Source organism: Scyliorhinus canicula, chromosome 10 (assembly GCF_902713615.1).
Source record: "Scyliorhinus canicula chromosome 10, sScyCan1.1, whole genome shotgun sequence".
Taxonomy (NCBI): Eukaryota; Metazoa; Chordata; class Chondrichthyes; order Carcharhiniformes; family Scyliorhinidae; genus Scyliorhinus; species Scyliorhinus canicula.
The window spans coordinates 142,139,221-142,160,610 of NC_052155.1; the positions used below are offsets into that span (position 1 = coordinate 142,139,221).

General features: G+C 46.1%; 1 protein-coding gene across 4 annotated transcripts in view; it reads right to left on the reverse strand.

The window, feature by feature from the left end:
• The window catches only part of sdha (succinate dehydrogenase complex, subunit A, flavoprotein (Fp)), a 142,788-nt gene that overhangs the window by 62,520 nt on the left and 58,878 nt on the right, over nucleotides 1-21,390 (reverse strand). For 2 of the 4 annotated variants that reach the window (XR_005462135.1, XM_038809809.1), the window contains exons 1-4: nucleotides 21,224-21,378; nucleotides 14,932-15,021; nucleotides 8,784-8,945; nucleotides 5,725-5,868 (exon numbers count right to left, since the gene is read on the reverse strand). Coding sequence is in view for 3 of the 4 variants with exons in the window: in XM_038809809.1 (XP_038665737.1) it covers nucleotides 5,725-5,868; nucleotides 8,784-8,945; nucleotides 14,932-15,021; nucleotides 21,224-21,307 (480 nt within the window). In the remaining variant the exon portion in view is untranslated. Of the gene's footprint in view, nucleotides 1-5,724; nucleotides 5,869-8,783; nucleotides 8,946-14,931; nucleotides 15,022-21,033; nucleotides 21,055-21,223; nucleotides 21,379-21,390 lie in introns of those variants that run through there. The other 2 variants (XM_038809811.1, XM_038809810.1) reach the window with 2 other exon arrangements.

Genomic DNA, 21,390 nt, shown 5'->3' on the forward strand with positions numbered 1-21,390 from the left:
ACTCCTCCAGGCTTGCAAATCGCCACCACCTAAGGAATAAGTCCTTCATTTCCTTGATTCCCCCTCTCATCCCATCTCCGAAACCTCGCAACCATACTTCCCAGCTCGAAGCCATGATTTCCCCTAATTGGCATACCCCCTGACCCGGCCCCCAGCTCAAAATGCTGGCTAAACTGCCTCCAAATCTTCAATGTGACCACCACCACCGGTCTTACTTTCCTGGAGCCATCGGAAGCAACACGGTTGCCAGCGCCCGCAACCCCGCATGAGTTCACCTCCATCTTAACCCTTGAGGTCGCCCCCTCCTTGCTCCAGCCCCGCACCTTCTCCGCAGACAGCAAGTTTGGGAGGCCGGGCCCCACCCGCCTGCCGTCCTCTCTTCAGGGCCACCCTCCTGATCCTAGCCACCCTGCCCCCCTCCCAAAACACACACACAGCTTGACAACCCCCTGAAGATGTTAGGGAAAAATACTGGCAGGCACTGGAATAAGAACAAGATTTGCGGCAGAACATTCATTTTAACTGCCTGCAACTGGCCTGACGACGACAGAGGGAAGGTGTCCCAAACTAGTAAAATTATATTTCGGAGCACGCCCCAATCTCGGGCTACCTGCACCCCAAGTACCTAAAGAAGGATGCTGTCAAACAGAATGGCAGGCCCCCCCACCCCCGCAGCCGGCTGTGAGACCATAAAATACTCGCTTTTGCCTAAATTCAATTTATAGCCCGATAACATCCTGAATATCTGGAGTAGCGCCATTATACTCCCCACCTACGTGCTCAGTACAATAGCAGAAGGACACCCTCTGCTCCACCGCCATCACCCCCCCCCACCTCCTCACTATCCCCTCCCACAGCCCCGAGCTCCTTAGCGCAATGGCCAAGGGCTCTATAGCCAATGCAAACAACAGGAGGGACATAGGGCACCCCTGCCTCATACCCCAATCCAGTGTAAAGTGCCCGGAGTTCTTTCTGTTGGTGCGAACACTCACCATCAGTTCCTTATACAACAGCCACCTATGCCACGGACCTCGGCCCGTTCCAAATCTCTCCAATACCTCCATGAAGCAACTCCACTTTGATGGGCGGCACGATAGCACAGTGATTAGCACTGTTGCTTTACAACTCCAGGGTCCCAGAATCAATTCCCGGCATGGGTCACTGTCTGTGGGGAGTTTGCATGTTCTCCCTGTGACTGGGTGGGTTTCCTCCGGGTGCCCGGTTTCCTCCCAAAAGACGTGCTGTTAGGTCATTTGGACATTCTGAATTCTCCCTCAATGTACCCGAACAGGCGCCAGAATATGGCGACTAGGGGCTTTTCACAGTACCTTCATTGAAGTGTAAGCCGACTTGTGAGAATAAAGATAATTCTAATAAAAAGATTATCTGATCAAATGCCTTCCCGCCATCCAGTGCCACCAACCCCTCCGTCTCCTTTCCCTCCGCCGGAGATAGGATCACCTTCAACAACCTCAAAAACTGCCTCCCCGTCACGAACTCTGCCTGATCCTCCCCAATCTTCGGGACACATCCCTCCAACCTTGACGTCAGCACCGTTGCCAATATCTTGGCATCTTCATTCAGTAGGGATATGGGTCTATACGATCCACACTCCACTGGATCCTTATCCTTTTTTAGAGCAGCAAAATCAAAGCCTGCCCCATCGTTTGCGGCAAGACACCCCTACCTATCGCATCCTCAAACATTCCCACCACTAACGGCGCCAACCTATCCTTCAACCTTTTATAGATTTCAACTGGGAACCCATCAGGCCCCGCTGCCTTCCCTATCTACATCCTCCCAATCGCCTCCTGCACCCCCAGCGCCCCTACCAGCCCCTCCAGGCCTGCTCTATCCTCTTCATCGAGCATCGGATATGACAACCCGTCCAGGAACTCCCGCATCTCCTGCTCCTCCCCTGGTGGCTCCGACCTATGTAGATTCTTATAAAACTCCGAGTACTTAATTGATCTGCTCCGAGGCCACCACCAGCTTCCCCCTCGTATCCCATATGTGAACTATCTCCCTCATCACCGCCTCCCTCCGGAGCTGGCCGGCCTGCATACATCTGGCCTTCGCCCCGTGCTCACAAACGACACACACACGACAGACACACACACACACACACACACACGACACACACACGCGCCACACACACGCGCCACACACACGCGCCACACACACGCGCCACACACACGCGCCACACACACGCGCCACACACACGCCACACACACGCCACACACACGCCACACACACACACCTCAACTACCGTACTGCTTTCCCTGGTCGAACCTCACCTGCAATCTTCCTCTTTGCCAAGAGGCCCGGATTCGGATCCCCCGTGAACCTCCCATCCATCTCCAGAATCTCCTCGATCAGTTTTTGGCGTTTCTCTCTCTCCTCCTTGTCCACCTTAGCTTTGAACAAGATCACCTCACCTCCTCACCACTGCCTTCAGAGCCTCCCAAACCATTGGCTGCGAGACCTCCCCCGTGCAATTAATATCCACATATTCCTCAATCATTCAGCGGTGATTTAGCACAGTGAGAACAAGGCAGGCCAGCAGCGCGGGTTTAGTTCCCTTACCAGCCTCTCCAAACAGGCATCCTCCACGATCATCATCTTCAACACCGGTGCCCCACAAGGCTGTGTCCTCAGACCCCTACTATATTCCTTGCACACCGATGACTGTGTGGCCAAATTCCCCTCCAACTCGATTTTCAAATTTGCTGATGACACCACAGTAGTGGGTCGGATTTCAAATAATGACGACACAGAGTACAGGAATCAGATAGAGAATCTGGTGAACTGGTGGGATGACAATAACCTCTGCCTCAATGTCAACGAACTGAAGGAGACTGTCATTGACTTCAGGAAGCGTAGTGGAGAATATGCCCCTGTCTACATCAATGGGAACGAAGTAGAAAGAGTCGAGAGCTTCAGGTTTTTAGGTGTCTAGATCACCAACAACCTGTCCTGGTCCCCCATGCCGACACTATAGTTAAGAAAGCCCACCAACGACTCTACTTTCTCAGAAGACTAAGGAAATTTGGCATGTCACCGACGACTCTCACCAACGTCTACAGATGCACCACAGAAAGCATTTTTTCTGGTTGTATCACAGCTTGGTATGGAGCCTGCTCTGCCCAAGACTGCAGAAAATTACAAAAGGTCGTGAATGTAGCCCAATCCATCACGCAACCAGCCTCCCATCCATCGACTGTCTACAATTCCCACTGCCTCGGAAAGGCAGCCAGGAAAGGACCCCAAGCACCCCGGACATTCTCTCTTCCACCTTCTTCCGTCAGGAATAAGATACCAAAGTTTGAGGTCACATACCAACCGACTCAAGAACAGACTCTTCCCTACTGCCATTAGACTTTTGAATGGACCTACCTCTTATTAAGTTGATCTTTTCACTACACCTTGCTATAACTGTAACATTATATTCTGCAGTCTCTCCATCCCCATGTACATTGTTTGTACAGCATGCAAGAAACAATACATGTGACAATAATAATCAAATCATGACTGCTCAGTAGTCCTACCTCTTAACCCCAGTCAATAGCGCCTTCCGCACCATGAAAATGCCTATCCTTGACTACATCTGTGTACTGGGGAGAAAATCGAATGGGGCCTGACCTGCCCAATCTCATAGCTGCCGTCGAACCTTCCCCCCCCCCCCGCTCCCAAAATCCCCATCCACATCCTCTTGAAAATACCTCTCCCAGTATCTATCCCACCCCCCACCTTTCACACCTCCCAGGCCTATCAAAACCTGTTTGACCAGATTCCAACGACTGCGGCCCCTTCCCCCACCACATTCACTAGCCAACCTTGGCTTGCTAATGTGGAGGCCACTACCCAGGCCCCCTCCTCCCAATCCCCTCCCCCATGATCTATCCCTGAAAACAAAGACAAACAAACAAAGCCAGTGCAAACACCGCAACCCAGAAAACCGCCATAACCCAATATAATTGTAACAAACTATAGAGTATAACAAAGATAAACTACCCTTCCCCAATCAACTAACCCAAAAACCCATCTGTTCTCCCCACAAATACAGAACAAAAAAACAACCCAAAAGGAGAGACAAAGGCTGAGCACAGTCCCTATCCCCTCAGTCCAAGTTTAATCCCAGTCCCATCCTTCATTTCAGTCCCAATCCTTCGGCCTTCACGAATGCCTCTGCCGCCTCGAAGTAGAAGTCTCTCAAAATGTAGGTCACCCTCAGCTTCGCAGGTTAGATCACGCCAAACCTCACGCTTACTATAGAGTGCTGCCCTCACCCATCTGAAGGCCGTCGGCCTTCGCGCCAGCTACACCATCAAGTTCTGTATATTTGAACACCAACTCCTCCCCACTTCACCTCACACCTTTGTTCCACCCAACTCAGGTCCTTCTCCTTGAAGTGAAACTTGCGAAAACAAATTATAATTGCCCTCGGTGGCTTGTTTGCATTCGAATTGGGCCCGAGTGACTGATGAGCCCTGTTCACCTCATATCAGGAGGGTTCATCCCCTTCCCCAACAACTCTGCCAGCATCCTCACAAAGTACTCAGTCGACCTTGGGCCCTCCATCCCTCAGGCAGGCCTCCGCCTTGACTCTGCGGCCTTTGTTAGCCTCCGTCACCTTCTGCAGCCCCTCACCCATCGAGGTGAACTGGTCACTGTGCTGCAACAGACGTTCCTCCATCCCCTTCAACTTTTCTCCTTGCTCCCGTACCTCGGCCGATGTCTTCGACATTGCCGCCTTCACTATGACGATGGCCTCCTCCACCCACTCCTTCATCGCAGCCATCATCTCCTTTCACAGCACCTCCATGTGCTTCGCAAACTGCCTCTTGAATTCTTGAACTGTGAGGATGGCGGCTCCCACCCAGGGATCCAGCCTCCACCATCTTTCCTGCTACTGGGCTGACCCGTTCACTCAACGATGAACGTTCGCTCGCCCCTTTCATCCCAGCGGCTTTCTTCTGAGTCTCAGACATTCCCCACCTTCCTTGTGCTTTCATGCACCAGCTTATTCAAAAACTGCCCCTGAAACCAGGCATTAAAATCCAAAAACCAGAGCCTTGAGTAGGAGCCACCCGACGTGCGACTTCCACCGACATGCCGTCACCGGAAGTCCCCTTCATGGGGTTAAAGTTGGCAGGAAATGCACCGGTGTAAGGATTTTTGAATAGATGATGGAAAAGTCCCCCCCGACCTCCTCCCCCCCCAACCCACTCCTCTCATGACCCCCTGCCCTCATCCTCCACCGACCCCCTCCTCTCATCCTGCCCCCGACCCCCTCCTCTCATCCTGCCCCCGACCCCCTCCTCTCATCCTGCCCCCGACCCCCTCTCCTCATTCCCCCATGCCCCCCTCCCCTCACCCCCCCATCAAAAGCCATTCCACCACCTGATGAAAACTTGCAAGAATTACTACTGCACAAATATGACATGCATACGCACCCAAGTAAATCAACAATTAGTGTTATAATATGGTTCATTTCATGCTGTCAAGCCTCAAAATTTGGTTGGAAAGGTTCAAATTTAATTCATTAAGCTCATTAATTGCTGTCAGAGGGAGAATATAGGCATTCCAATATTCTGGACTGGATGCAAACTTAAGTCACAAGGACAGCGTGCTGAACTGTTACCCCATCCACTCCACTGTCCTGTAAAACAATTCACAGTTAAAGGATACCTGCTGTTTAAAAACCTCCTCATGCCATCTTACCTCAATTACAGCAGCTGGTGCCTGTTCGGTCATGTAGTGGATTGCATCTTGATCTCCCAGCCAATCCGATCCTTTCACTGTGTCATAAAAATGCCACCTCCAATCATCACTCTCCATATTACCCAGAGCAGCATTTATCCCGCCCTGCAAAAAGAACCAGAGCATTTCTTTAAGCCTTCTTCTCATTTGTTGGGTAGCTGTCAACAGTTATTATTGGAGAGTGTCAGTGAGGAAATCAAACTCTTCGCCATTGTTAGTATCAGCGCACAAATCAAACACTCAAGTCAAGCACAGCACAAATCAGATAAACTGTGCAGTAAAACTCTTTTGACTTTGCCCCAATGGAGGTTCTTAATTTCAACCTTAGAAGAGAACTTCTGATTCACCAGAATCAATTTTTGATAAGGACAATCATGATTAACAATAATGTAAAAGTATGTGGATAATTAGTCTCTGTTGTTGTCCTGTCAACTGCTATTATTGAGGAACCAAGGAAACTGGCAAACTCATTTCATGAAATAACCTGAGAAGAAAGGTAACACACATCCATCAGTCTCCCCTGGATTTTACAACGGTCAAATACAAAGTTGCTCTTTTAACACATTTTAAGCAAACATTCTCCCTATCTCTTCATGCAAACACAAGAGAACATACTGGAATAATAATGGAAAAAGCAAGTCTTGTATTTACATAATGTCTTTCATGACTCAAATGTCCCAAAGTGTTTTACAGCCAATTTACTTTTGACAGTTGTAATATAGCAAATACAGTTGTCAATTTGTGCACAGCAACCTCCCACAAACAGCAACATGATGATGACCAAGTAATCTTGTTTTCTGTGGTGTTAATCGAGGGGTAAATATTGGAGAAATTACTGGCGGGATAACTCATATGCTCTTCTTGGAAATAGTGTCATGGAATCTTTAATGTCCACCTAAGGAGGCAGACTGGGCCTTGGTTTAACGTCTCACCCAAGAGGGAAAGGGAGGGAATGGGAGAAAAAGCAAGAGGGGTGTCATGGGAGTATCCCTTTAAGAAATGTTTCTGTCATATCACATTGCTTCAGTGATGTCATTGTGTGGGTGGAGCTGGGCTGCGGCTCTTGTGAGCTTTTACTTTCGCTTTGAGTTTTGACTGGTTTGAACTGCAAACGTTGAAAGAAGTATCTCTCCATCTCTATTTTAAAAGCTTTTTCCAGACTTAACTTGGTAACTTAAAAGAGATAATTAATTTCTGGAAGGAATTCAAATCTGCTCTTTGAAAAGGGAACAGAGTATCCCTCACAAGTCTTGTATCAGTAAGAAGGCTGTGTGCTGGGCCACACCTTTGAAACGGGGTTTCTGGTTTTACTTGGATTCTGTTATTGAATTGGAACAGTTAAGGGTTATACATAGATTATTGTAGCTGGGTTGGGTCTTTATGTTTGTAGTTGATAAAAATTCTTACTTTGTGTATTTATACAAATGTTAACTAAATTTGTTGAATAAAGCTTGTTTTTTGATTAAAAGCACCAATGAACGCTGTTGAATAACACCTGAAAGGCAGGCCTCATCGTAACCAAAATCAATAAAGAGTTATAGGTCAGGTGAACTCCATGATATACTTTGGAGTTTTCTAAACCTTGGGCCACAAGAGGGGAAAGTGAGCAAGAGAGGCAGTGGAAGTGCGAAGGAGAGATGGAGCAAAAGACTTGCAATTATATTGCACCCTCCACAACCACATGAAATCCAATATTGAGAACTTTTGGAAGTTTATTCAATGCAACAATGTATGATACACGGCAGCCAATTAGAGGATCTTAAACCCACAACCTCTGACTCAAATGAGAGTTATATCAGTAAACCAAGGCTGCGATCGTGCTCATATTAAACTAGCAACCTTCCTACCTTTAAAAGTTTTCAATATTTCATTTACAGGTTAAAATGTTCATTTATCTTGTCACTCATTATTAAATATGTACAACACACACAAACGTTGTGCACTTGATTTAGAATCATATTCTATTTCAGTTGCTGTAAGAACTGGAGATTATAGTATTGCAGACCAACAAATACACTTTGTCAGATATACCTGGAGTCTTCTGTACACAGTTCTAATTTACAAGATACAGAACCGACACCCCATAATTAGCAGCTAGCCCTGCGTCCCATCCCATAAACAGCATCCCTCACCTCTGCAATCCATGGAGAATATGCCCTGTGCAAAATATGCAGTCGAACTAATTACTGCCAAATTTACAGCTTCACATTTCAACTCGTGCCCATCTACAGTCCGTATGCAGTCTGCGACGAAGGGCTTTTCACAGTAACTTCATTGAAGCCTACTTGTGACAATAAGTTATTATATAAAATCTACAACACTGCACCTTTCATGCACCTAAATGAACCTATTGCGTGAAGATTGTACTTTTATACAGCACAATGCCATCCTTGGCTCAACTGCTGAATTATTGCCTGAGATAGGATCTTTTGGGTTTCAGTGAGACCCTCGGGGCTCCAATCACAAAAATTATATGCAGTACTAAATGAGTGCTATGTTGGGAAAGATGCCATTTACTGATGAGATGCTAAACCTAGGCCCAATTTGGCCCTGCAGATTTAAGATGTGGCCTTTAATCCTAGTGTTACATCTGGGAACTTGCTATGCACTCCATGGCACCCAGCCACAACCACACCTTACTCAACAATGTCCTTTAATGCCTGCCACAATCAGGTTCTCTAGCAGAATTCCCAGCCACATCCCCGAACACTGACCTAATGACCTAAGTCACTTGGCTACTACTGGTGCTTGCCACAGCTGCATCCCTTAGCACCAGGCCTAGTCACTTGCTGCCCTGCCATTCACTTTCCATCCACATTCCCTAAAACCGGCCCCAACCGGATCTCCGAGCACTCACTCCAGTCATGTCCCCTCACCCCAACAATTTTCATTCTGAATGATTCTCATGATCCTTACTCATACTGCTCAATCACAATGACAAAGGGAGCAGTCCAGTCAGTACAACTGATCAGAAAACATCACTGCTTGCAACACATGGAAAGAACATCAGTGCATCTCACCTGAGCAGCGACTGTGTGTGATCTGGTTGGAAAAAGTTTTGTAATACAGGCAGTGTTGAAACCAGCCTCGGATAAACCGAAAGCTGCTCGTAATCCAGCACCACCGGCTCCGACCACTACCGCATCAAACTCGTGATCAACCACTGGGTACTGAGTGGAGATCTGAATCAGGGAAACAAGACACAGACACAATCTGGTTACCAAGTGTAATGCCGCAGACTTCAAAAGTAAAGGAGAGACAACAAATATTTTTAGTGGTGTACAAAACAACTTATATTTATATAGCACATTTAACACAATGAAAGGTCCAAGGCACTTCACGGAAGCATTATAAAATTGTGACACTGAACCAAATAAGGAAATATTTAGTCACATGACTAAAATAGTGAGTAGATTTTAAGGAATATCTGAGAGAAGGAAAGTGAGGTATAGGGATGGTATTCCAGAGCATGGAGCGGAGACACTGAAGGCACACCACAAATGGTGGCGCAATTAAAAGTGAGAAATGCACAAAGGTTCAGAATTGTGGAGCACAGATAACTTGGAGTGTTGTGGGGGTGGCAGAGATCGGAGATGGGGAGAGGCAAGGCCATGGAGGAATTGGAAAACAAGTTTGAGAACTTTAAAAACAAGATATTGCTTGACAGGGAGCCAATGTAGGTCAGCGAGTACAGTGGTGATACGGGAAGGGGAAGGAACCTTGCTGAGAGTTAAGGCACAAAGAACAAAGAATATTACAGCACAGGAACAGGTCCTTCGGCCCTCCCAGCCTGCGCCGATCCAGATCCTTTATCCAAACCTGTTGCCTATTTTCCAAGGTCTACTTTTCTCTGTCCCCCACCCGTTCATATCTGTCCAGATGCATCTTAAATGATGCTATCGTGCCCGCCTCTACCACCTCCACTGGTAAAGCATTCCAGGCACCCACCACCCTCTGCGTAAAAAACTTTCCACGCATATCTCCCTTAAACTTTTCCCCTCTCACTTTGAAATCGTGACCCCTTGTAATTGACACCCCCACTCTTGGAAAAAGCTTGTTGCTATCCACCCTGTCCATACCTCTCATAATTTTGTAGACCAATCAGGTCTCCCCTCAACCTCCGTCTTTCCAACGAAAACAATCCTAATCTACTCAACCTTTCTTCATAGCTAGCACCCTCCATACCAGGCAACATCCTGGTGAACCTCCTCTGCACCCTCTCTAAAGCATCCACATCCTTCTGGTAACGTGGCGACCAGAACTGCACGCAGTATTCCAAATGTGGCCTAACCAAAGTCCGATACAACTGTAACATGACCTGCCGACTCTTGTACTCAATACCCCGTCCGATGAAGGCAAGCATGCTGCATGCCTTCTTGACCACTCTATCGACCTGCGTTGCCGCCTTCAGGGTACAATGGACCTGAACTCCCAGATCTCTCTGTACATCAATTTTCCCCAGGACTCTTCCATTGACCATATAGTCTGCTCGAGTTAGATCTTCCAAAATGCATCACCTCGCATTTGCCTGGTTTGAACTCCATCTGCCATTTCTCTGCCCAACTCTCCAATCTATCTATATTTTGCTGTATTCTCTGACAGTCCGCCTCGCTATCTGCAACTCCACCAATCTTAGTATCATCTGCAAACTTGCTCATCAGACCACTTATACCTTCGTCCAGATCATTTATGTATATCACAAACAACAGTGGTCCGAGCACGGATCCCTGTGGAACACCACTAGTCACCGTTCTCCATTTTGAGACACTCCCTTCCACCACTACTCTCTGTCTCCTGTTACCCAGCCAGTTCTTTATCCATCTAGCTAGTACACCCTGAACACCATACAACTTCACTTTTTCCAACAACCTGCCATGGGAAACTTTATCAAATGCTTTACTGAAGTCCATGTATATGACATCTACAGCCCTTCCCTCATCAACTAACTTTATCACTTCCTCAAAGAATTCTATTAGGTTTGTAAGACATGACCTTCCCTGCACAAAACCATGCTGCCTATCACTGAAATGTCTATTTTCTTTCAAATGTGAATAGATCCTATCCCTCAGTATCTTCTCCAACAGTTTGCCTACCACTGACGTCAAGCTCACATGTCTATAATTCCCTGGATTAGCCCTGCTACCCTTCTTAAACAAAGGGACAACATTTGCAATTCTCCAGTCCTCCGGGACCTCACCCATGCTCAGGGGTGCTGCAAAGATATCGGCTAAGGCCCCAGCTATTTCGTCCCTCGCTTCCCTCAGTAACCTGGGATAAATCCCATCCGGTCCTGGGGACTTGTCCACCTTAATGCCTTTTAGAATACCCAAAACCTCCCCCTTCCTTATGCCGACATGACCTAGAGTATTTAAACATCCATCCCGAGCCTCAACATCCATAATGTCCCTCTCCTTGGTGAATACCGATGCAAAGTACTCATTAAGAAGCTCACTCATTTCCTCTGACTCCACGCATAAATTCCCTCTTTTGTCTTTGAGTGGGCCAATCCTTTCTCCAGTTACCCTCATGCTTCTTATATACGAATAAAAGGCTTTGGAATTTTCCTTAACCCTGTTAGCCAAAGATATTTCATGACTCCTTTTAGCCCTCTTTATTGCACGTTTGAGATTTGTCCTACTTTTCCGATATTCCTCCAAAGCTTCATCAGTTTTGAGTCGCCTCGATCTTATGTATGCTTCCTTTTTCATCTCAGCTAGTCTCACAATTCCACCCGTCATCCATGGTTCCAGGCAGTTGAGGTTTGGATGACCCCAAGTTTAGAGCATAGAGGGCAGTCAGAGGCGCGATGGAATAGTTCAGTCTTGAGGTATCAATGAGGGTTTCAGCAGCAGCTGAGCTAAGGTAGACATGAAGTCTGGTGATGTTACGAGGTGGAAATAGGCAGTCTTAGTGTTGGCACTAAGGCTACATGAGGTTGGAAGTTCATTCTCAACAATACCACGGTTGCAATAAGAGGGTAGCCAACCAGCAGGGTAGCATGGTGGTTAGCATAAATGCTTCAAAGCTCCAGGGTCCCAGGTTCGATTCCCGGCTGGGTCACTGTCTGTGTGGAGTCTGCACGTCCTCCCCCTGTGTGCGTGGGTTTCCTCCGGGTGCTCCGGTTTCCTCCCACAGTCCAAAGATGTGCGGGTTAGGTGGATTGGCCATGCTAAATTCCCCGTAGTGTCCTAATAAAAGTAAGGTTAAGGGGGGGGGGGGTTGTTGGGTTACGGGTATAGGGTGGATACGTGGGTTTGAGTAGGGTGATCATGGTTCGGCGCAACATTGAGGGCCGAAGGGCCTGTTCTGTGCTGTACTGTTCTATGTTCTAATGGCTTAATCTCAGACTATAGACAAAGAGAGGGGTAACGTCGGGAACTAAGAAATAAGTTTGGATGAGGAACCAAAAACAATGGCTTCAGTCCTCCCAATGTTTAACTGGAGGAAATGTTGGCTCATCCAGTCTGGGATGTCAAATAAGGTATCTGATAATTTAGCAACAGTGGAGTTGAGAGGGGTGGAGGTGAGGTAAAGCTGGGTGGTGTCAACATAAATACGAAAAGTAACACTGAGCCTTGTGATAATGTCACCGAGTGAAGAGGATGTAGACGAAAACTAGGAGACGACTCAGGTTAAATTCTTGTAGGACTCCAGAAGTAACGGTGTGGGAGCAGGAAGAGAAGGCATTCTGCTGTTTAGCACAGGGCTAAATCGCTGGCTTTTAAAGCAGATCGAGGCAGGCCAGCAGCACGGTTCGATTCCCGTACCAGCCTCCCCGAACAGGCGCCGGATTGTGGCAACTAGGGGCTTTTCACAGTAACTTCATTGAAGCCTACTTGTGACAATAAGCAATTTTCATTTCATTTCATTGCAAGTGATACTCTGGCGATATGGACAGAAAAGATTAGAACCATGTGAGAGCAGTCCCACCCAGCTGGACGACAGTAAGGTGGGGTTGGAGGAGGATACCTCGTCAGCCATTTCAAAGGGTGCAGACAGGTTGAAAAGGACAAAAATGACAATCAAGAAACTTGATTGGAGGGATTCAAACAGAATTCTTGGAAAGATGGGAGCCAATACCATGTTGAAAGATTTTGGAGAGGAAAGGTAGGTTGAAGATTGCATAGCAGTTTGTAACGTTAAAATTAAGAACTGAAGGCATACTAGAGGCTACTTATTCTCTTTTCCCCCTCATGTCATAGCACTGTGGATGCAATGTCACTGGAAGGAAAACAACAGATGAGCAGAGGGATCTCGGTGTACATGTACATAGATCCCTGAAAGTTGCCACCCAGGTTGATAGGGTTGTGAAGAAGGCCTATGGTGTGTTGGCCTTTATTGGTAGAGGGATTGAGTTCCGGAGCCATGAGGTCATGTTGCAGTTGTACAAAACTCTAGTACGGCCGCATTTGGAGTATTGCGTACAGTTCTGGTCGCCTCATTATAGGAAGGACGTGGAAGCTTTGGAACGGGTGCAAAGGAGATTTACCAGGATGTTGCCTGGTATGGAGGGAAAATCTTATGAGGAAAGGCTGATGGACTTGAGGTTGTTTTCGTTAGAGAGAAGGTGGTTAAGAGGTGACTTAATAGAGGCATACAAAATGATCAGAGGGTTAGATAGGGTGGACAGCGAGAGCCTTCTCCCGCGGATGGAGGTGGCTAGCACGAGGGGACATAGCCTTAAATTGAGGGGTAATAGATATAGGACAGAGGTCAGAGGTGGGTTTTTTACGCAAAGAGTGATGAGGCCGTGGAATGCCCTACCTGCAACAGTAGTGAACTCGCCAACATTGAGGGCATTTAAAAGTTTATTGGATAAGCATATGGATGATAAGGGCATAGTGTAGGTTAGATGGCCTTTAGTTTTTTCCATGTCGGTGCAACATCGAGGGCCGAAGGGTCTGTACTGCGCTGTATCGTTCTATGTTCTATTGGAGCTAAGAAACACGAGCAACAAATCAATTTAAAATATATAAATGTGTACATTTATTGTTGTGTATAATACACAAGTGTCAGCTCAATATTATCATCAATATTAAAACTAAAGTTCAAGTTAAATACTTGTTTTAGGAGATCTTTGTGCGAGAAAGTATAATGAGTGACAGTGAGCTGACAGTCTGTTTACATTTCTCATACCACTGTACAGTAGTAACTTCTGGGAAATATTGGCTGGAATTCTCCAGTCGTCTGGATTCTCTTTTCCTACTGGCAGCTCACACAGTTTCCCGTGAGTGGAGTGGCTCCAATGGAAAATCCCATTGACAAATGGCTGGAACAAAGAATCCTGCTGCCAGTGAACAGTGCGCCATCGTGAAATATGCAGCTGTGGGGCCGGGGAAACCACATCATTATATTTCTCTTGCTTTGCATCTGTTGCCTCTGTTCTCTGTATCCATCTCCCCTAGATGGTTAGGTTTACTAAGTCACATGAAATGTGCATTTAAAAAGATGCAGCTCCCCACATTTCCTCGATCTGGCACCACTCTCTGAAAAGAGTCCAAAAACTGACATATTGCTGCTCTGATTAGTGCCTGTGGCTACGCCAAAAGTCCAGCTTTCTCCTTCTCCTACACTATCTAGATGGTTACAATGGGGTACGTGGAACAGAATCCCCTTGTCATCCCTCATCCACATCCCTAATTTTGATCTGAATTCATTCATGTTGACACCAATTACTTCCCCATTGGGCAGGCCTTGTGAAACAGATCTCCAGTGTCATTGTATGAGCGATCAAGTTTTTTTCCCCTGCAACGCCCAATATTCCAACGATGTGGAAATGCCGGCGTTGGACTGGGGTGAGCACAGTAAGAAGTCTTACAACACCAGGTTAAAGTCCAACAGGCTTGTTTCAAACACGAGCTTTCGGAGCGCAGCTCCTTCCAACACACAAGGACTGAAACCATTAAACTGAAAAAAGAGGCTCTTACTAAAAAGCAGCAGGCTTTGAAAGCACTTGGGTCTTTAAATTCAGAAAACATCAACATATCTTTTGATGCAGTAGCACTAAATTGAACAAGATGCATTTGGACTCCTGTTAGACCTTTCAGTCTCAGTGCTGGGCATAGGTGATCAAGTGATATTAATAATCTCAGAAATTTGACCAATATCTACAGTAAGAGACTGTGATCTCAATTTTCTGGATATTTACTTACTGAATTTTTTACTTACTGAATTTGAAACTTTGGGTGCATTTTTGTTCTGCTTCCCATTGACAGCAAAGTGGAATCTGTGAGCTGATGCTTGATACACTGCAGGAATCTGTAAAAATACAAAACTCAATTGATTAGAAATTATAGATCTACACAGGTGGAATGAGTGGAGGCAAATTTAAGTTGATAGAAAATGTTATTTCCATAAAGAGAGAGAGATAATCACAGGTTAAAGAGGTGTGAATTGTCTCAAGCAGGACAGTTAGTAGGATTTCACAAGCCCAGGCCAGATGGTGGGGGGGGGTGAATGTAAAGCAACATGAATCCAAGGTCCTGGTTGAGGCCATACGCACGAGTGCGGAACATGGCTATCAGTTTCTGCTCGGCGATTCTGCGTTGTAGCGCGTCCAGAAGTCCATCCTTACCCATTGAGCCCATGGATAACCTCACGATCCTCCACTTCTCCAGCTTCCCCACTAAACACATTAAAGAAGCCATCCCCTATGGACAATCCCTCTGTATACATAGGATCTGCTCAGGCAAGGAGGAACATAACCAACATCTGCAAACGCTGAAAGGCACCCTCGTAAGAACGGGAACTTGACTCATGGATCGACAGTTCCAACACGCCACAGCAAAAAACCGCACTGGCCTCCTCAGAAGACAAACATGAGACACAACCGTCAAGACTATCCATCGTCATCCAGTACATCCCCAGAGCGTAGAAATGACAACATAGGGGCTGGTTTAGCACACTGGGCTAAATAGCTGGCTTTTAAAGCAGACCAAGGCAGGCCAGCAGCATGGTTCAATTCCCGTACCAGCCTCCCCAAAAAGGCGCCGGAATGTGGCGACAAAGGGCTTTTCACAGTAACTTAATTTGAAGCCTACTTGTGACAATAAGTGATTTTCATTTTCATTCACATCTTCTTTGCAGCCTTCAACACCACATCGATGAAAACGAACATCTTGCCAAAGCCATCCCCACTACTTGCCTTCAAACAACTGCGCAACCTCAAACAGACCACTGTTTGCAGCAAATACCCAGCCTTCAGGAGAACAGTGACCACGACACCACACAACCCTGCCATGGCAACCTCTGCAAGACGTGTTAGATCATCAACATGGGTACTGCCATTACACGCGAGAACACCACCCACCAGGTACGGAGTACATATTCATGCGACTCGGCCAACGTTGTCTACCTCATACGCTGCAAAGAACAAAGAACAAAGAAAATTACAGCACAGGAACAGGCCCTTCGGCCCTCCCAGCCTGCGCCGATCCAGATCCTTTATCTAAACTAGTCTCCTATTTTCCATGGTCTACTTCCCTGTTCCCGCCCGTTCATATACCTGTCTAGATGCCTCTTAAATGATGCTATCGTGCCCGCCTCTACCACCTCCGCTGGTAAAGCATTCCAGGTACCCACCACCCTCTGCGTAAAAAACTTTCCAAAATTTCCCCCTTCCATATGATAACTTGACCTAGAGTACTTAAACATTCATCCCTAGCCTCAACATCCATCTTGCAGGAAAGGATGTCCCAAGGCGTGGTACATTGGCGAGACCATGCAGACGCTGTGACAACGGATGAATGGACATCACGCGACAATCGCCAGACAGGAATGTTCCCTTCTAGTCGGGGAACACTTCAGCAGTCAAGGGCGTTCAGACTCTGATCTTCGAGTAAGCGTTCTCCCAGGCGGCCTTCAGGACGCGTCATAACGCAGAATTGCCGACCAGAAACTGATAGCCAAGTTCCGCGCCCATGAGTACAGCCTCAACCGGGACCTTGGATTCATGTCTCATTACATTCATCCCCACCATCTGGCCTGGGCTTGCGAAATCCTACCAACTGCCTTGGCTTGAGACAATTCACACCTATTTAACCTGTGATTATCCCTCTCTCCAATAACAGAATCTGGGCCTGTAAAGAACTAAAATCCTGCAAAGACTCGCATTCAAAGTATCATATTGCATCACTGAATTTGTCTATATATGTGTTTGTGGAACCCACCTCTTCATTCACCTGATGAAGGAGCTGCGCTCTGAAAGCTAGTGATTCGAAACAAACCTGTTGGGCTTCAACCAGGTGTTGTAAGACTTCTTACTGTGCTCACCCCAGTCCAACGCCGGCATCGCCAAATCATGTTATAGAAATGGGAGACAGTCTTCAGACTGGGAGGAAATTTAAAGCAGACTAAGATGGATTTGGAATGAATGTGCTTAACACACAGGGTGCGATAGATAAAGCTGGTGAGCTGCGGATACAAGTAGCCACATGGTATTATGATATGACGACAATGGGGAAGGAATAAGGTGACGAATAGGCACTAAATATTCCTGGCTATATAGCATATATGTCAAACTCAAGGCCCGCGGGCCAAATCCGGCCCGCGGTGGAATTATCTTTGGCCCGCGAGATAATATCTAATTACTTTTTTTTTAAAATTTAGATTAGCCAATTATTTTTTCCAATTAAGGGGCAATTTAGCGTGGCCAATCCACCTACTCTGCACATTTTTGGGTTGTGGGGGCGAAACCCACGCAGACACGGGGAGAACGTGCAAACTCCACACGACAGTGACCCAGAGCCGGGATCGAACCTGGGACCTCAGCGCCGTGAGGCGGTTGTGCTAACCACTAGGCCACCATGCTGCCCTAATAATATCTAATTACTATTAAAGCTGGCCCCAGCAATTGAAGCGCCTATGGCGTATGATATGGCTGATGCCGAGTTTATTCAGGTATAGTGTGAATCACAAAGTGTTGGCCTGTGGAAAAATGTTTTCATTAGAAATTACTCTGGAAAAGCTCCAGATAAAGCAATAAGAAATAAATGCAACTAATTTTTTTATTTATTTAATATTTAATGTTGTTTTTATAGGCAATAACCTAAGCTTTATTAGTTCCAGGTTCAATAAGTTCATTTCAATAAGTTTTGCAAAAAAACATTGAACCAGTCCGGCCCTCGACTTGTCCCGATTTTTTAATTTTGGCCCACGGTGTATTTGAGTTTGGCACCCCTGCTATAGTAGTAATCAAGTAAGTTAGGGAAGGAAGTAAAAATGGGGCGAGTGACACTATTGATCAACGGTCTGATACGTTATTAGAAAGGATTTATGTAGTCAAAGGCAGAATCGAATGGACCATAAAATACATAATCGTTGGCTCATATAGATTAGTAACCAGGATTTGGGCATTCTGGGCATAATTTCAAAGTTTGAAGATGGCTCAAAAGTTGGAACTGTTGTGAGGATAGGAAGGGGAACAGAGGCAGACAGGTAAAATTTGTTTTAGTAGGATTGAGATAATCCTGATGTGTAATTTATTTTCCATTTAACATTGGAAGATTTGAGGTAGAAACTATGGAGAACAAATCCTTACAAGGCATAAGATCAGCTTTTTGATCAAGGATTCAGTTAGGCTCAATCCTCCCTCTCTCTTTCCATATAGCCCATTGAACTTGTTTCCTTGCCAAGTTGTATTCAATTTCCTTTTGAAAGTTACTATTTAACTTACTTAACTTACTCATGCAGTGCATTCCAAGTCATAACAAATATGTGTACTATTAAAAAAAACTCATTTCATTTTGGGTCCTTTTTCAATCTTAAATTTGTCTCTTCTGGTTGCCAGCTTTGCCATTAGTGGAAAGTTTCTTCTTATTTACTACATCATAATTATCACAGAGTAGCTATTGGCAGTACATGCTAAATGACCTGCTTCTGGGCTATAAGTTACTGCGCCACCTTAATAACAAAAAAATCCAGTTATTAGTTTGTCTCAACACAAATCAACAGGCACATACATGTAATCAGCCGCTGCAACCACAACAGATGATGCTCAACTAAGAAGTGCATACATCCTGGGTGCAATCCATCATCTCCCAAGACGGAGGGATGCCACTGTTATTATAAATTTATTGGTTCTCTCTGTGACCAACATGACATTGCAGCAGGGATCGATTATTCAACAGAGCCTTTAGTAAAAATACAGTATCTCCAACTTGCTGAAGAGATCCCTTTTAGTCTACTGATGTGTTGTTTAATTTCTCTCCCCCCACTTTATTCTTTCATGGGATGGGGGTGTTGGGGGCAAGGTCCATCCCTAATTGTCCTTAAAACAAGCGGCTTGCTAGGTCAGTTCAGAGCGTAATAAAGAGTTAACCACATTGCTGTGGGTCTAGAGTCACACATAGGCCAGACCAGGTAAAGATGGCAGATTTCCCTCCCTAAAGGACATTACGGAACCAAATGAGTTTTGACAACAATCGTGATAGCTGTCTTGGTCACTATTACTGATGCTAGTGTTATGTTCCAGATTTATCAGATTAATTACATTTGAACCAATGTTCCCAGAGCATTAGACTGGGCCTCTGGATTATTAGTAGAGTGATATTATGACTCTCCCCATCTCCCCTTGAATGCGTGACTTCCGCTAAATTTACAAACTGCAATTCTGACATGCAACAGTTTACCTGACATAGTATTTTGTAAACCCTTTCCTTCTAAACCTCACCCAAGCAAATCCACTTTCAAAGTTCAAAGCTCTCACAGCCCCAATTACATTCCATTTCTGGTGTCATAAACAGTGACTCATCCTCTCCACAGTATTACTTCTTGAGCTGGTTAGTAACTGGATATTTGGCGTAACTATTCAAGGAGGGCAGCACTATGGTTATTCAAGGTGGTTAGCACTATGGCTTCATAGCACCAGGGTCCCAGGTTCGATTCCGGCTTGGGTCACTGTCTGTGCGGAGTCTCCATGTTCTCCTCGTGTCTGTGTGGGTTTCCTCCGGGTGCTCCGGTTTCCTCACACCATCCAAAAATGTGCAGATTGGGTGGATTGGCCATGCCAAATTGCCCTTAGGTTAGATGGAGTTGCAGGGCTACAGGGATAGGGTGAAAATGTGGGGTTAAGTAGGGTGCTCTTTCCAAGAGCCGGTGCAGACACGATGGGCCAAATGGCCTCCTTCTGCACTGTAAATTATATGGTATGATATATATGAGAAGTTCCATTAGCTGAATAATTGACAACACAATGTTTAACTTGGCTAAATCAGACTGGGCCTGGACTCAGCCATTGATTGCAAACACTAGTTAAATGCTAGTTGGTAACTTCTTGAATTATTACAACTCTATAGGAAATATAATAACCAATTTTTAAATAAATTACACTAACTTGTTCAATGGGCTAAACTGACCAGTGTAACCAGTGATGCCTAATAACTAATCAGTAGTTTAACTCATGGTTATACAGACCTGCATAGCCACACATCCTCAGTAAAGAAAGAACTTATATTTCTATAGTGTTTCCCTAGCCAATTAATGAAAGTCTGAGGTAATATAGAGAAAATGTGGCAGGCATTACACACAGCAAAATCTCACAAATAGTAAGGAGATAAATGTCATCCATGATTTTTGAAATCTGGCATGGAATATTCAAAAAGTGTGTGGGGGTGAGGTAGTGGAGAACTAAAGGGGCCAAAATTTGGCATCCCATGTGAAAGATGTCATCTCCAACAGTGCAGCACTCCCTCAATACTGCTTTGAAATATAGATTTATATTATGAACTCTCATCTCCCACCAGCTTCTGGTTCAGGATGGGAACAGTTATCCACAACTGCCGCATCTGGATTACTGGCACTGACTGATGGAATCTTAGCTTAGAATCATAGGATCCCTACAGTGCAGGAGGTCATTTGACCATCGAGTCTGCACCGACCCTTCAAATGAGCACGTCACCCATGTCTACCGACCACATCCCTGCAACCCCATAACCTAACCTGCATATCCCTAGACACTAAGGGGCAATTTAGCATGGCCAATCCTCCTATCCCACACATCTTTGGACTGTGGGAGGAAACCGGAGCACCCGGAGGAAACCCACGCAAACACCGGGAGAACGTGCAGACTCCGCACAGACAGACCCAAGACCAGAATTGAACCTGGGACCCTGGAACTGGGAAGCAGCAGTGATAACCACTGTGTCACCCCTGAGGGAGACCTATGGCCACTCACCCCATCCCCGGTAACTAGTATCACTAATATACTCGCACTGGCTCAACATAATTATTTTGACCGCCACAAAGACAGCACATTGACAAAACTCCACTGACCAGCATAATCAGGACTGATATAACACGCTCCCCAAATTCTGGTTACACAACCAGAATAACCTTGAGAATTTGTAGCGACCTACAACAATCATATTGACTGATTAGAAGTTGGAGCAAAGGCCAGACGCCAGTACTAGCCATCCCCCAGGACAGTCCAGCCTGATTACACTGACCACTCTGACCCACTGACCTGTCTGAGTCGCCCCTTCCCCACACTCGCCACCAAGCAACGCGCCGCCATCTCGGAACATCCGGCTCCTACAAACCAGCTCATTCCGCATGCCCCGGGGGGGGGGGGGTGTGGATCGGACTAGTCTATTGCGAAGGAGGGGGACCAGACCTATTCATTGCCGGGGT